A 17,207-nucleotide genomic window follows, 5' to 3' on the forward strand; every position below is an offset into this window, starting at 1 on the left:
TAAATCCACTAGACTTTTTTTTATCCCTAAATAGTCTTTTAAAATCCTAATTGAATACACCCCCTTAAGAGTTTATTCAATCTAGAGTTAGGTGGAATATAAAAGACTTTGGTAGAATTTGAAAATTCAGGTGTACTTAATGTAGACTATTGAAAATCAGTACTAGTCTTATTAATGGTTATTTACCTAAAGGACAAGCCCATGGCTTGTGAGATGAGGAGAGTGATCTGGAGAAGTTAGGTCCAGAAGACCTTTTCTTATAGCTCACACCATAAACAGTTCCTAGTCATAGAATTATTTAATTGGGTGTTCACGATCTGAAAAAACTGGGATGCATTATATCTTCGCAATTAGAGGGATGACTTGTCTTAAGTCATTCGTGTGGGGACACTAAGATAAGTATATAGGTGCTCACTAGAGAGTGAGTACAACACATTCCATAAATAGATGTTGTATGAAAGTCTACCTACATGTCAATCCTTAGACTTGAGGCACTATGGTTGCCTTGTGGATACGCCGTTGATGTTAGACTTTGTTGTATAATCAAACTCAATCCAGGACTTGACTTAAGACATTGTCAAGGTCCTTGATTGACTCATGATGGCATGTGAATGTACAACAAGACATCTTTTAGTAAAGAAAGAATAATCTAAGATGTGATTCGAGAATCTCTGGACATAGAATTGAGTTTGATTGAGAAATATGTTCCTAATCACGCCCAAGTGAATCCTATAAGTCATAGAAATTTACATTATGGATTTGACATGAATTCCTTATCATATTAATGTGATTAAAGACTATTGGGAAAAGAGATAAGGATTGTATTGCATTGTCATTATAACTGAATATGTTGTCCATCTTATTTTAGCTTGAGTAGCTTTGATATACTGTTAGGTATCACTCATGATTTTGTGAAAATATACTGTAATTAGGTCATCATAAAGGCGAGAATTAAAAAGAGTTTTAATTCACAAATTAGTTTAATAACCATTTTTGTTGTAAGTCCTCATTTTAATCCTCAAATTCTCAAATTAATCAATGTGATCTTTTGGTCTAGACAACAATTTGGTCCTTGATGTCACATTCGGACAAAATTTTCGTTAAAATTGGTCACGAGTCATCATGTGACCAGCTTTATAGATATATTATAATCAAAATATAACTCATTTTAGTCCTAAAAACCACGTTTTTGCTCAATAATGTGATATACTCTTCAATTAGGGTTTCACATTTAGGTTCCATCAAGAAAATCATATAGCAAATTGCAAACTGACATGTGGATCATAAGATTAAGGACCAAATTGATTGATTTGAAAGTTTAATTTGAAAATTGAAGGACTGAAATGAAGAATTTTGAAAAATTTAAGGATCTCTTTCGTGATAAAACCGTATTTTTTAAAGCAGTAAGGTAAAACCTCGGCTGGTAAAGTAAAAATTACGTTTAATTGAATAACAGATTAGGGCTTAGATACTCCTACACAGAACTCGAACTCCCAGTACCCAGCAACAATGGCGGAATGGGTTTGCAGAGCCCTTCGAGACGGTGCGTTGGAGGGAGAGCATGCACCCGCTCTCACAATCAAGGACTCTATAGCAACACCTCTCGGGTTCGACGCCTTCTGCCACGTTCTCTCCCAGCTCTCCACCAACATTGCAGCCGAAAAATCTCAGTCGCGGTCAGTTTGCCTCTCCCGAAACAACTCCATTTCGTAGATTAAAATGTGTAATTCTCTGTTTGTAGATTATTTTAATTAAATTCTCTTTGCTATTGATTTAATTTGTAGAGCTCTGGTGCTCGTCGCGTTTTCTCGGAGTCCGTCATATTATGTAGACTTGTTGAAGAGGAGAGGACTCGATATTTCTTCTTCTCAGCAGTGGTAACGATAGCCTTCTTTTAAATTTCCGTGCTTTCCACTCTGTTTGGTTGTTGAGAAAATTGGAAAAGAAAAAAAAATCAGAAAGTAAAGGAATTTAAAAAATAATAATAGATTTTTCCTCTACAAAACGTGACCAAACATTGGTTTTATTGTTTTAATCTCAGAAACCGGAACTAAGCATTCATTTGTTGTGCCAATATGCCTGTTTGAGAAATTTGGCAGTGCTTTAAGCTGAAAGTAATACACGTTACACAATGAATAAACACACATAGATAATGTATATAATTCGTGGGGACCTCTGGACTGAACTAGCATTACAGGATTCGGATTTTGGATTGTTACACGGATCCTCTTGGTTGGAGAGAGAGGCTCATGGAGTGTGGAAGTGCTAAAAATCTCTCTCATGAAGCTTCCAACGTAGCTAGTACTTGCAGGAATGTGAAGGATGTGGACAAGTTGTTCTCTTCAGTTATTTCACTTGGAAAAGGTATTATTGGTTCTACTTGTACTGACTTACATGCATTGGCAGATTTTGTTTTCGTAGTAAGATGCCTGTTTGACCATGTAAGCATTCACATAATTCTAGTATTATTGTAATTGTGGATTTCTTTTTGGTTGTATGCTTGCAGGATTGGTTGGACAAGGGAAAGTTCATTTCAGTGTTGCAATAGACTCGGTAATTATGCATCCTGTGATTGTATATATATGATATTTGAAATATTCCAGGGTCAATGCATGTACTTTGAGGTTGAAGGTAGGTTTAAGTTTTCCTGCTGGTGCAGTGTGGCAAGGCTGTACTGTGATTTCTGCTATAGTTCGATTTGTTTGTGTGTGATGTGTGGAAACTTTCTAATGAGTTAAAACACTTGCTAGAGAATTAATTTGCATTGTAACTCTTTTAGTGTCCTGTCTATGGTTGGGGCTTGGAAACTTCCTTCAGGGTTTCAACAAAAATTTCAGCAGAAATTTTTATGGTGCGCTCAGCTCAGCCGTAGAGATTGAACACCTTATGAGACTTAGTATTGAGGTTGAAGGAAGGTTTAAGTTTGCCTGCTGGTGCAGTGTGGCAAGGCTGTACTGTAATTTTCTACTGTAGTTTGATTTGTTTGTGTGTGATGTTTGGAAACTTCCTATTGAGTTAAAGGACTTTCTAGAGACAAGAAATTTGTATTGTAACTCTCTAAGAATCCTGTCTATATTTGGGGCTTAGAAACTTCCTTCTGGGTTTCAACTTTCAACAAATATTTCAGCACAAATTTTGATGGTGTGCTCGGCTGAGCCATAGAGATTAAACACCTTATGGAACTTGGTATGTTTGTTGTTTTACTAGAAAATTATTGAATATGCGAGCTGCTTTTATTGGGGCCATTTTCCGAAATGGCTAACCACAATTTCTTTTGAATGCCTTAGTTTACTGAGGAGGACGTCAATTGCTTTCGATGTCACAGTAGAAATTATGCGCTTCTATGGTACTCTTTTGTCTCATCTTTAGACAAGCAGGCAACTGTGGTGCCTTCTTGATGCACTGCTCTCGGTTCTTATCCATAAGATGTCTTCACGAAGCATGCTTAATGTTTAAAAAATATCTGACAGGACACTGAGTTTCATCTTAGCATGGTATAGATGTTCCATAGTTTTACTGTGACAGTATTTGAACTTAGTCTGAAAAACTAAGTATAGTAATTCTTTAAGTGATAAGCTAAAAATGGGAACTGCAATCATCTCAAATTGTTTGAATTTGTTTAAGGTTCAAATATTACAAAAACGGAAAAAAAGAATTTTTGTTTGTTTTATGTTGTTATATTTGTTTGTATATTGCAAGCTATGAAGAAATTTGTCTTACAATATTCTTTTTACACATAAAAATCATGAAAAATTTGATTAATGATTTGTGATAGTTCAATACCTGTTTTCCTCTTGTTGTTGATGATAAGAAGTTATTATAAATTTTTAATTTACATTACTACCAGATTTGGGGTGATTAATGCACTTACGTAGTCCCATTTTCTTTTTCCCTTCTTCTTTCCTTTTATTTTTGGGCAAAGAATACAGCTTAAGTCCACAATTTTATTTGAAAAAGGTGTTTAGTTTAGAATAGCCAGTCTTACAACCTCTCAACCATACAAAAGTTGGATGATTATTGATGTAATGTATGGTTTCCTCTCTTGAACTAAACTTCCCTGAACTGGGAAACAAAACCCTTTCCTTATATAACTGATGTGCATCAGCACATTGTTCCATTTGCATGAGTAAAAGCCTGCTAATGCCCCAAAGTTTATTCATACTGACTATTTCTCAAGTGGATAAGGAGATTTTTTGTTTTTCGTTTTGCTTAATTTCTATGTTGGAAAGTAGGTCCTGTGAGGATATGTTTGTTTTTGCCCACCTTTGGAAATTCCGCTTATGGTTACTTCTGGTGTTTCTCTGTCTCTCCCTCCCTCCCTCTCACTCATTTCATTTTTGCTCTGTTTCGTTTCAAAATTTTCAGGTAAATGAAATGTTAAGACATGCATCTTTGTCATCAGTTGCTGGCCTTTTGAGCAACCTTCGTTGCTGTGGTATATAAACTTTACTAGCTCCTCAATCTTTTTCCAATAAAAGTTGATTGTTTTTGTCTAGGCTTTCAATATATATGTTTTCTCGTCATTTGCTATTTCAATAAGTTTAGTGCACATTTAATCTCTTTTGCCCTGAGCTTTTAGCTGCTATCATAAAAAGCGTTTAATATAAACCTTTTGGATGATGTAATATATACTTTTGGCAATTCAATGTAAAATTGTGCATGCCTCATTTTGGAAGTTAATGAAATGTATGGTTTACTTATTGCACATATTCAACTTTTGGAGGCTGCAAATTCACTTTTATCTTATGGTTGCAGATCAAATTTCAAGTATCTTTTGGTTTCTTCATGCGGATCTTTGTGAAGAAAAGGTCACTGCTGTTATTGAATATATGTCCTCTATGGTGGCCAGCATAGAACCACTAATCCCATTTGCAAATCGACAAAGAGGTAACTCAGAGAATCTTTCTTTAGTTGAACGGAATTTTACAAAAGGGAAATTTCATGTCCGATGCAAACGTAGAAATGGACGTGTGCGAGTGATGGTGATCTCTCTCTCTCTCTCTCTCTCTCTGTGAAATTATTTTACTGATCTGGAAAATTTGGTAAACTAATACAAGTCCCTGAAACTTGTAATCAGTTTGAAGAGATTCACATTGGGCAGTCAGGCATCGACTTCACATCCCCTTCATCTGAAGATGGATTAGTCAATCAAGGCAATCAAGGCCTTTTGCCGAAGGTCACCTGTTTAACCTTATCTTAAACTGAAATTATCCAGGAGAACACACTTTCTTATTTGGAATTAAGCCTTTCTTTTAATTGATTCTTTTCAGTTTTATTACATGGTGATATTCTAAATTGCTGACTGAGTCTATTCTGATACAATTGGATGATTACTGAATCAGTAATGACTTCTGCGTAACACATATAACTAGACGTTATGCAGACACATGGACATAAACAAATGTACACTAGTGAATAAGTCTTATTGTGCACACAGATAATGAAGTTGTCTAAACTCTGTATGAGTTTTATTTTTATTTTAAAAACTGTTCTTCTCTACAGGTGCAATTCAATCTACAACTGTCAGAGAAAGAGCGAAATGATAGGGCCAAAGTTGTACTTCCATTTGAACACCAAGGTATGAAAACATGGATGGATATAAGTGGTTTGGTCTTATACCTTATATTAAAAATAAAAAAAGGTTACATTATTTGATCTCTTCCCTTTTATCTGCATGATTGTGATGCTCCAAAACAAACTTTTTGACCTTTTCTTGCAGGAAATGGTAAACCTGTAGAAATTTATGATGGTCGAAAATCTCTGATGGATAGCAAATATGAGGCAGCACCTGTTTCAACTGGGAATTCAAAAATTAATGATGACTCTAGCAAGGGTGAAATAATATATTTTCGTGATTCGGACGATGAGATGCCAGATTCTGATGAGGATCCTGATGATGATTTGGACATATAGTGGTTTTCCTCCTTCAGAGAGAGTACTGGAAAATGGTAATTTATTTTCTCCATGCCAGTCAATTGAACATACCTTCTAGATGCACTGACGTATAACTTTATTCACTTTCAGTCTAACAGTTTTGCTAATGAAACTGATAAGTCTATATGAGTTGGATCTGACATTTCATAGTAAATAGTGATAATAATACTTATTGCGACTTTTCTGAAATTAGGTTCTCTTAAGATATCCACTTTTCTTTATTGTCTGCCCTTGTTCAGATGTTTGTGTGTGTTCTGTGCTCATCTGAGCCAGTTATTGATTTTTGAATCAATATAGATTCTTGCAGGTTTGGTTGCCTATTGGTCATTCCAGGTATCCATATGTTCAATCAAGTGGGAGGACAAATGTTATAAACTTTCCTTGATTGAAGGATGTTTATGGGAGTAAGTCTGAGGTCCAGAAAGCTGGACATTGGAGTACGAAAAAGATGGAAGCTTGTAAATTTTTTTGTGCTCACACCACGCACTTCTGATTCTGTCTTATATCTGTGCTTGGAACTATATACAACGGGATTTGGACTGGAGGTCTCTCTCGTTCTCTCAGACTTGGATTTCAACCTTAGACAGTTTCATTCTGTCAGTCCCTTGTATATTATGGAAGGAACTGTTCAATTAGTTGACTAGGCATTACAGTAATATTTTGAGGGGAGAAAATATGCCTCTGGTGAATTGGAGAATGTATCTTGTCCTCAAAATCTTAAGTTGGTGTGTTGTGTGCTCAATTGTTTCATTAACTTCTTCGGTACTGTGGTTCCTCTCCTTGCCTTTTGAAAATCTTGCATTCTGCTGTTTGCTTGGCCCATCATTCTGGTTATTAGTCTCAAACTGAGGCTGAGGGCATCTATGGCCGATCCAAACTTTTTCGTCAAGTAGTTTGCTCTTTGGGTTTGATGTGAGGACATACCAGTTCCCTCAGCGACGGCCATGCACAGTTTTGGGGGTGGGGGCCTTGGTTAACTGGTAGATCAATGCATCAAGTGTGACACTTCTCACACTTGCATTGTGTTGCACTTCTTTGCCGTACCTTTCAGAAACTTCTTCGGCAAAAAGAACTAGAATAACTTTGTTTAGGAATCGCATCTTTTATCCAAAATGCCATTCCAGTTACAACCCTAACATGTTTGTTCTAGAACATCCATTTGCAATGTGCACATTACACGTGTGCCAAGAAGCCATGTGCACTTGAGCTACGCATAAAATAAAAGCACTCAATATTAGGCACGTGGGTTCTTTTGGTTTTTTTGGTTTGTTTGTGATTGTCCGAGAACAATAAGAAAAAAATTTAATAATGATAAAAAAAAAAAAAAGGAAATGGAATTAAAATTAAAGCTGTATAACAATTAAATATAACATATTAAACATAAAATAAGGTCGATTAAACTGACTAGAAAGGGTGATAATTGCTTGTAAATTGGGCTCAACCACTTTAGAGCTCTAACATATATAGAAATTAAAAATTAAAAATTCCCCCATGAGAGTCGAAGCGCAAGTGAGCTCAACCCAGCGCACCTGGGATTTTCAATTCGCCCATCCTACCGCTTACCTTTTTAACATCGGTAATCCAACAGCTGAGATTTGAGCAAAACAAAGGGTGACCAACGACAAAAATTTATTTTATGTTTTTAAATTTCTGCAAGCCAATCTTGCTAGGTTTGGTTTTCCTAAGGATTAGTTAGGGGACAAAGTTTGGTTTTCCTAACATAAACTTACATTAAAAAAAAATTACACATAAATAAGATTACAACATGAAAAAAATATAGAGCCCTCCATTATGGGAAAGATATGTTTAAAGTTCAGAATATTCTATCGGAGCTCTAAATGAGGCTCCAAACACCAATTTTAGAGCCCCAAGTAAAGCCTAAGATTGAGAGTGCTCTTAGAAGTTTGATGCATCTTCAAATTCAGATAGATAAGGTATAACTGATAGACATGAACAATCATGTCTTATTAAAATTAATTTTGAATGTAAATGATATAATTATCTATATTTGTTTTAAAATTATATAAAGGCAAATTTAGAATTTCCTAGAACCCTAATGTCTTCTTGTTTATGTTCCTTAAGCTTCATTAGGTTGTGAATTTTGTCCTTTTGGTCATGCTCATCTCTTCTTTGGGTCTTTGGGATCTAAGAACCCTAAACCCTAAAGTATTATAACTAGTTATTGTCTTGTAACGCATGCTTAAAGGGCATATTTATTGAGGTTGAAAGAATTTTCATCTTACCTTATGCATGCTTAATCCACACGTGACTCAAATGTCTACAATAAAGGTTTATTTTGGTAGAAGTGTTTGTGTATATAAACCTTCACGTTGATAAATGTAAATGTAAAATGGAGGGTGTTAGGCCATCTCCAGTAATGGGCTAAACCTACAAATTTAGCCCTTTCACACTCAAAAGTAATCTCCATCAGTGGGCTAAACCTGCCATGTAACTAGGCCAAATCCACTCAGTAGGCCAAAAAGGCCAAGTGCTTGGCCAAACTTGGCCTGATTCATGAATGGGCTATTTCAGACGTGCTTACGTTATCTAGCCGTTATCATAGTTTATTTTTTACAAAAAAATCCTAATATTTTTATTATTTTATAAAAAAATTCATACATTATATATATATATATATAAATACTAACCTCATGTCAACATAATTTTCCACATTCTTTTCATCACTCTCTAATTTATGACATTCTTTTCATTATTCCTTTTGGATACTATACTTACTCTTTAAATCTTTCTACTTAATTTCCCACAATTTTTTCATCCTTTACATATTATCTTTGTTCTTTTTTCATACAAATATTGTCCCCTCTCATCTAAAATGTATTTTAAACAGGGTCTAAGTAGTACTTTAATTAAATTAACCAATATATTTAAAGAATATACTAAAAACCAATAAAATATTGAGCGGGCTATGATTTAGCCCTGCGTTGCGGAAGATGATAAAAATATAGCCCATCACTATTCCTTAAAAAAACTATAAATTGTGAGCTAAATTTTATGGGTGTGCTATGTTTAGCCATGCACTGGTGGAGATGGCCTTAGTTGGATTGGCCCGAACTTTTAATTTGTTCCCAAGTGGTCCCTAATTCAAACCCCTATGATACCCATGTGTGTGAGTTCGCCTCCCCTAATTTTGTCAAAAATAAAATGAAGACGAATGTAAATGTACAGTTAAATATCAATATATGAAATTAGAGAGAAGTTGCTAATATTACAACATTGAAAACACAAAAACACTCCAAAAATATCAGATATCGGGTTCTGTTTGCACTTACACGGAAGGAGTCTATCTCATGAATGCTAATTACATTTATGTTTCCTAATTTGCATATTTGGAGTGTAACTGTGTGTTAGTGTTACTATTTCCACCATGACCCACATAAGATCTCTACATACGTACAATGCAAACCACTTGTTAGGAATTGTTGATCAAATACAATTGTCTCATATTGGAAAATTCCATATTGAGGCCTTTTGAGATAAAATTGCACATCTAGATGGATAAATGGGCCTGATTAATCTTGATGAACCTAGATGGAATTGGACCCCAAAAAATAAAAAAGTAATGAATCTAAAATCAGGAAAACAAGAAATAAACTGTGTTTAACCTTGTATTAGTTTAAGTGACACAAATTTTAAATTTGATCCTCACTCAGCAAAAAAGTCAATGTGTTAAAACCTCTATAAGAAATTTTTTATTTATTTTATTCTATCGGGAAACCTATAAGAAATATATGGGGTGAGATTTTTCGTTGAAAATGTCATTTTGGGCTCTCCATATGTGTCTTCTTCTCCTCCATTCTTTCACCCACTTAAGACTCCACCACCGAACCACCAGAGCTCTCAAATATTCCCACTACGGTTAGAGAGAGAGAGAGAGAGAGAGTATTACAAATAAAAGGAGTTGTATGAATCGCGTACGATGAACAAACGATCTCCCATGCTTAAAGGGTTCATCACCACAAGAGATGAACATAGTTTATTTGAAAAAGAAAAGCACAAAGGATTGTAAACGAAGCCATAACCAAGGAGCAAGGGCTTCAACGTCCCAGAAGAGCCCCCAACATTCCCATACTTGATGTTGATATCGGAGCATTAACATGGAATATTGGGAGCCCTCGAGGGAAGTTGGAACCTTCTCCTTACAAATCTCATGAAAAACTTCACCAATCATCTCCAGCTAGTTTACACCAAGCTTCACTAGGGTTTATATAGAGAAGTTTGAAGTTGCTTTTGAAAATATAAAAGCTGATCGAATCCTATCTTTCACGAATATATAGCTGTATAGGTTTGTTTTAGGGTATTGTCTGAATCACAAATAGTTGAAGCTAACTAAACTAGGAAACATGCAAAAACTTTTTCACCTCTGACTTTGAGACAAATCATGGACATTGACTTTTTAGATCACTGAATAATATCATGGGTCGACTAATTCTCTCTCCCAAGGGTCAAGGAATTTTCTTTTACAACGCACAGACATCCATCGACAATTACAGGGAATGTCTACTGTTTAATTTGCCCATGTGAATTCAATCCTAATCAAATGATTAAAAAAACATAACAAAGGAGCGCATCACGGCTTTCTTATCTGCCAATACATCCATCGAATCCATGAAATAATTTTTCTTTTACAGAGTTTATAACTAACCTTTAATTTGTGAAGAATAAAATCTTTAACCAAAGAAATACCCCTTTTAATTTGTTCATTATAGTTTATTTAATCTATCTTCTCTTACATGCATAAATACCTAACAGATATATTGTCCGTTTTAGCACTGACCGTATCTGCTGAGGGAGACCGAGTATGCCTGACTATGCTAGAATTTATGCTTAATATATTATTCTTTTTTATTGGTTTAGTTGTAATGTATTCATATCCTTCATTTTACTTTAGGGTTTACGTTTCTTGTGATATTCTAAAGTTTTGTATTCATTTTGTCTATGTGCCCACCGCTTTCAGGAAAGCTTTCTACTCTCAAAATTGAAAGAGAAAGATCAAGTCCTTGAGCACGCTAGGGTTCGTGTATTTACATATTCATATCATCATCCAAACACCAATTTTAGAGCCACAAATAGAGCCTCTGATTGAGAGTGCTCTTAGAAGTTTGATGCATCTTCAAATTTAGACAGATAAGGTATAACTAACAGACATGAACAATCATGTCTTATTAAAATTAATTTTGAATGTTAAATGATATAATGATCTAAATTTGTTTAAAAAATATATGAAGGCAAATTCAGAATTTCCTAGAACCCTAATATCTTCTTGTTTATATTCAGCTTCATTAGGTTGTGAATTTTGTCCTTTTGGTCTTGCTCATCTCTTCTTTTGGTCTTTGGGATCTAAAAACCCTAAACCCTAAACTATTATAACTAGTTAATGTCTTGTAATGCATGCTTTAAGGACATATTTATTGATGTTGAAAGAAGTTTCATCTTACCTTATGCATGTTTAATCCACATGTGACTCAAACGTCTACATTAAAGGTTTATAATGATTTTGGTAGAAGTGTTTGTGTATATAAACCTTCACGTTGATAAGATCTCTACTTACAAAGCAAACCACTTGTTAGGAATTGTTGATCAGATACAATTATCTCATATTTCGGAAAATTCTATATTGAGGCCTATTGAGATAAAATTGCACATCTGGATGGATCGATGGGCCTGATTAAACTTGATGAAGCTAGGTGGAATTGGACCAAAAAAATAAAAAACGTAATGAATCTAAAATCAGGAAAACAAGAAATCAACTGCGTTTAACCTTGTATTAGTTTGAGTGACACAAATTTTAAATTCGATCCTCATTCATCAAGCAAAAAGTCAATGTGTTAATGAACCTATAAGAATTTTTAGCTCACGGACATTGACTTTTTAGATTACTGTAGTAAAAAATCTTGAGAATAAAAGGACTGATTAATATCATGGATCGACTAATTCCCTTTCCCAAGGGTCAAGGAATTTTTTTTTACAACGCACACACATCCGTCGACTAATTACAGGGAATGTCTACTGTTTATACCTAACCTTCAATATTGAAGAATAAAATCTTTAACCTAGGTAGAAACATTAAGAAAAGTTGACAAAAGACATTTGTTAATCTTATAATAACATAAATATTCCCTTCAACTTAAGCAAGCTTATTGGTGTCGTTTGGTTGAATAAAAATGGAATTGTGAGTTACCATTTTAGGGTTAATTGCTATTCAGAAAGAAACGTTTGTGCGCATTTAAATAGGCAAGGGCATGATCTCTGGTTGAGCATATTTAACACTTTGCTTTATATGCTAGGCGAGAAGATATAAATATGAACACTTTGCTTCAAATTCCTGTGCTCCATATAATTAAGGTGGATTAGATTCGCCGTCTACTTTCATTGATACCTCATTGTGTTGTCCAGTTTATTCCTCGCGTCGGATCACACGGTTTAGTCTTCGTGATGGGGGCCTCAAGTTTTGGATGGATGATGGGCCTCCCCCAAGCTCAAGGATTGTATTCAAGATGACTCTTCTGATTTGCATTTGGTTTCTTGATTGTCTTGTCATTAGAGTTTTGTCCTATCTCCTATATGATTTTCTTCGGGAAGGTTTTAACAAGGCCACCTTAAGCATTCCGGTTTTCCTTTGTATATTGGTTTTGAGTTTAATGGAAATTATTTTGCCCTTTAAAAATTAATGTGCGCCTCACACATGTAGGGGAGTCACCCAAATACCTACATAATTAGTACTTTTACTTATTTGAAATGTAGCCCACTTCCAACTGAACCTAGAATATTTGTCGTACATATATATTTGTATCAACATTCTCAATGTGTTTTAATATGTATTTATCTATGGTGAAGTTTGTTCAGAAAGAAGTAATGGTCTGGCTTGGTATAGACGATGATTTGAATTAGATTTTCATTTTCAGTGGCTAATTAAGTTGCAAAGAAGCAGATTAAGTTGCTGTAAGTTTCCATAATTGTTATTTTCTTGCCCTTTTACTTTTTGTTTTATGTTTTTTTTTTTTTATATGTCACTCAAACCTCATTTGAGAGGGAATAATCAATAAATTCAACACTGCTGATGATCTATAAAGATTTAGAAACCCCAAGGTTTATTCACTCAAACCTTATCTTCAAATGTATAACTGACAAACATGAACAATCATGTCTAATTAAAATTAATTTTGAATGTTAAATGATATAATTATCTAAATTAATTTTAAAAATATATAAAGGAAAATTCAGAATTTCCTAGAACCCCTAATGTCTTCTTGTTTATATTCCTTAAGCTTCATTAGGTAGTTAATTTTGTCCTTTGGTCATGCTCATCTCTTCTTTGGGTCTTTGGGCTCTAAAAACCCTAAACCCTACAGTATTTATTGTCTTCTAATGCATTCCTAGTTAATACATGCTTTAAGGGAATATTTATTGAGGTTGGAAGAAGTTTCATCTTACCTTATGCATGCTTAATCCACATATGACTCAAACCTCTAAAGGTTTTATAATGATTTTAGTAGAAGTTTTTGTGTATAACCTTCACGTTGATAAATGTAAATGTACAATGGGGGGTGTTAGGCCATCTCCAGTAGTGGGCTAAACCCATAAATTTAGCCCTTTCACACCCAAAAGTCATCTTCAGCAATGGATGTCTAAACTTGCTATGTCATTGGGCCAAACCCAGTCAGCAGACCAAGAAGGCCAAGTATTGGCCTGTTACATGGATGGGCTATTTCAGGCATGTTGACGTCAGCTAGCCATTCTTATAGTTTATTGTTTTTAGAAAAAAAATCTTAAAATTTGTGTTTTTAAAAAAAAGTTTTAAAAATTTGCTAATTTTTTTTATTTTATATAAATACGAACTTCATTTCTACATAATTTTCCACATTCTTTTCATCATTCTATCTAATTTCTGACATTCTTTTCATTCTTCCTTTTACATACTATTCTTACTCTTTTCCTCCTACGTAATTTCCAACAATTTTTCCATCTTTTACATATTATCATTCATCTTTTTCATACAAAAATTGTCCCCCCCTCATCTAAAATGTATTTTAAATAGGGTCAAAGTAGTACTTTAATTAAATTAACCAATATATTTAAGGAAAATACTAAAAACTAATAAATATATTGAGGGGCTATGATTTAGCCCTACACTATTGGAGACGGTAAAAATATAGCCCATAACTATTCCTTAAAAAGCTATAAATGGTGGACTAAATTTTTGGGTGGTCTATGTTTAGCCTTGCATTGCTGGAAATGACCTTAGTTGGATTGGCCTAAAATTTTGATTTGCTCCCAAATGGTCCTTAGTTCAAACCCCCGTGATAGCCATGTGTGTGAGTTCCCCTCCCCTAATTTTGGCAAAAACAACATGAAGATAAATGTAAGTACTGTGAACAAGTATCAATAAATGAAATTAAAGAGAAGTTGCTAATATTACAACATTGAAAACCTTGTATTAGTTTGAGTGACACAAATTTTAAATTTGATCCTCTCATTCATCAAGCAAAAAATCAATGTGTTAAAACCTATAAGAATTTTATTTTGGTCAGGAAACCTATAAAAAAATATACGGGGTGAGATTTTTCGTTGAAAATGCCATTTTGAGCTCTCCATATGTGTCTTCTTCTTCACCTCCATTCTTTCACCCAATTTAGACTCCACCCACCAGAGCTCTCAAATATTCCCACCACGGTTAGAGAGAGAGAGAGAGAGAGAGAGAGAGAGAGAGAGAGAGAGATTATTACAAACAAAAGGAGTTGTATGAATCACGTACGATGAAAAAACGATGTCCCATGCTTAAAGGGTTCATCACCACAAGAGATGAAGAGAGTTTATTTGAAAAAGAAAAGCACAAAGGAATGTAAACGAAGCCATAACCCAGGAGAAAGGGCTTCAACGTCCCAAAAGAGCCCCCAACATTCCCATACTTGATGTTGAGATCAGAGTATTAACATGGAATATTGGGAGCCCTTGAGGGAAGTTGAAACCTTCTCCTTACCAATCTCTTGAAAAACTTCACCAATCATCTCCACCTAGTTTACACCAAGCTTCACTAGGGTTTATATAGAGAAGTCTGAAGTTGCCTTTGAAAATATAAAAGCTGATCGAATCCTATCTTTCACGAATATATATAGATATATAGGTTTGTTTTAGGGTATTGTCTCAATCACAAATAGTTGTAGCTTAATTAACTAAAATATGAAACATGCAAAAACTATTTCACCTTTGACTTTGCGACACCAAGCTTCACTAGGACATTGACTTTTTAGATATTCAAAATTCTTTGTTAGGCGAAGATATAATTATGAACACTTTGCTTCAAATTCCTTTGCTCCATATAATTAAGGTGGATTAGATTCGCCTTCTACTTGCATTGATACCTCATTGTGTTGTCCATGGACAGTTTATTCCTCGCATGGCTAGGCTAGTGGAGTTGCTCATCGGATGGTCTTCGTGATCGGGGCCTCAAGTTTTGGATTGATGATGGGCCTCCCCCTAGCTCAAGGATTGTATTCAAGATGACTCTTCTGATTTGCATTTGGTTTCTTGATTTTTTTTATAGTCATTTGTATGTGTAGTACTCTTTTCTGTTTCAAAATTTTGTCCTACATGGTGTTTTCGGGAAGTAGGTGCGGAGTGAACTAATAAGATATTTTAATTAAAAAAGACCATAAGAGAAAAGTAAAAGTAAGACGGCAGCCGCTAGCCTGCTGCTATAAGAGAGGAAGAGAGATAATTCTTAGATTTTGAGGCATTAAAAGCTAATGTAAAATAAGAAAATAAAACATCATTAATATTAGGGCTGTAAAAAAAAATTAATAAATATGAGATTAATTTTAGGGGTCTCTTGTTTTGCGCCTCTCTTTATTTTAAGTTACGCCTACCAAAAAGTTTGGCACAAATCTTCCCTCCTTAACCCGCCTATTTTAATAGGGGCATATTTATCCACCCCAAATATCACTAATAGGGCCTATCAGTTTTCCGCCCCTAATTAACAGTTAATAGGGGTGTATTATATTTTCTGCCCCTAATACTTCTTTTTTGGGTAGTGTTTGTGTTTTGGTTTTGAGTTTAATGAAAATTATTTTTCCCTTAGAAAATTAATGTGCACCACATGTAGGAGAGTCACCCAAATACCTACATAATACTTTTAGGGTATGTTTGGTACACTATTTTAGACTCTAGATAGGAGTAAATAGCCCATGTCAGTTGTTTGGTGTCAACTTGTATTATTTAATTACCTGACTAAGTTAAACATGTTGGGCTTTTAATACTCTCCATACCAGACTAACTAATACAACTCACACACCCTGGTTTAGATAATACACACTTAATTATAAAGGCTAGGAAAAAAATAGAACACGCTTTCTACGTGAAAAACCATACGCTCTTTTCATCTTATTCTTCCTAGAGTTCTTCTCTGCTATCTTCTCCATAAGTTATTCTTTTCACTCTTATCCGGGTATCAATCTCTCTCACTCTCTATCTCTCTCTCATACTATCTCCCACTTCAAATACATTGTCTCGTGTATTTGCATAATTTTTTGTAACTAAACTATATGTATTCAATTAATTGATTGCAAATCCTTCTGTGTAAGCTGATGTCCACTTTTCCATTAATTGATTGCAAATTCTTAGCTGTAAATTATTCAGTTCAAATGGAAGCTTGATATTAGATGTTCCAGTGCTTTTTTTGAAGCTTGAATAATAACCCTTTCGCAGTGCTTTTTTCTTTAACTAGCAACCACTTAGGCTTGAAAAACACATGCTTCAGTAAGAAATCGTGAATCAAATATTCTCCAGCGACATTGAACGACATAAACTGCGTTCTATCTCTCTCTCTCTCTCTCTCTCTCTCTCTCTCTCTCTCTCTCTCTCTCTCTCTCTAAATTGCTTTTACTAATTTTTTTTTCCTTTATATTATGCCTAGATATGGATGAAAGAAAGATTATGGCATACTTTATAATTAGATTGTGGTTCTTGCATATTATGGCTTGGTGCATAATTTGGTTCATGTGAATTTAAATTTCCACTTCAATTATCAAAGAATTTAAAAAAAAATAGTATGATCCGATGTTATCAGACGGAGCACCAAACATAGTATAACTTAGTCAGACTATTTATCTGAAACAGCAACAAACACCTTATAATATTATGGATAAACAATCACTACTCTCCGGAATAGATTAATACTATCCGACATAAATTAGTAAGTACAGTCCGACGTACCAAACGGGCCATTACTTATTTGAAATGTAGCCCACTTCCAACTG

The 17,207-nt window shown here is 34.5% G+C and overlaps 1 protein-coding gene across 2 annotated transcripts; it reads left to right on the plus strand.

Annotated features, from left to right (window-relative positions):
* The first annotated feature begins 1,441 nt into the window (after nucleotides 1-1,441).
* LOC110768337 (elongator complex protein) lies at nucleotides 1,442-6,688 on the plus strand. Of its 2 annotated transcripts, none has more exons than XM_021972060.2 (10): nucleotides 1,442-1,676; nucleotides 1,785-1,877; nucleotides 2,198-2,364; nucleotides 2,507-2,553; nucleotides 4,366-4,435; nucleotides 4,756-4,982; nucleotides 5,078-5,176; nucleotides 5,503-5,578; nucleotides 5,720-5,948; nucleotides 6,232-6,688. In XM_021972060.2, the coding sequence occupies exons 1-9, from the start codon at nucleotides 1,510-1,512 to the stop codon at nucleotides 5,911-5,913; spliced, it is 1,140 nt and encodes a 379-aa protein (XP_021827752.2). In that variant the 5' UTR covers nucleotides 1,442-1,509; the 3' UTR covers nucleotides 5,914-5,948; nucleotides 6,232-6,688. The 2 variants fall into 2 exon arrangements, with proteins under 2 accessions (XP_021827752.2, XP_021827753.2); XM_021972061.2 differs by having other exon boundaries at nucleotides 6,242-6,688.
* The last annotated feature ends 10,519 nt before the right edge of the window (nucleotides 6,689-17,207 follow it).

The sequence above is a fragment of the Prunus avium genome, chromosome 3 (genome assembly GCF_965620075.1).
Source record: "Prunus avium chromosome 3, drPruAviu1.hap1.1, whole genome shotgun sequence".
NCBI lineage: Eukaryota > Viridiplantae > Streptophyta > Magnoliopsida > Rosales > Rosaceae > Prunus > Prunus avium.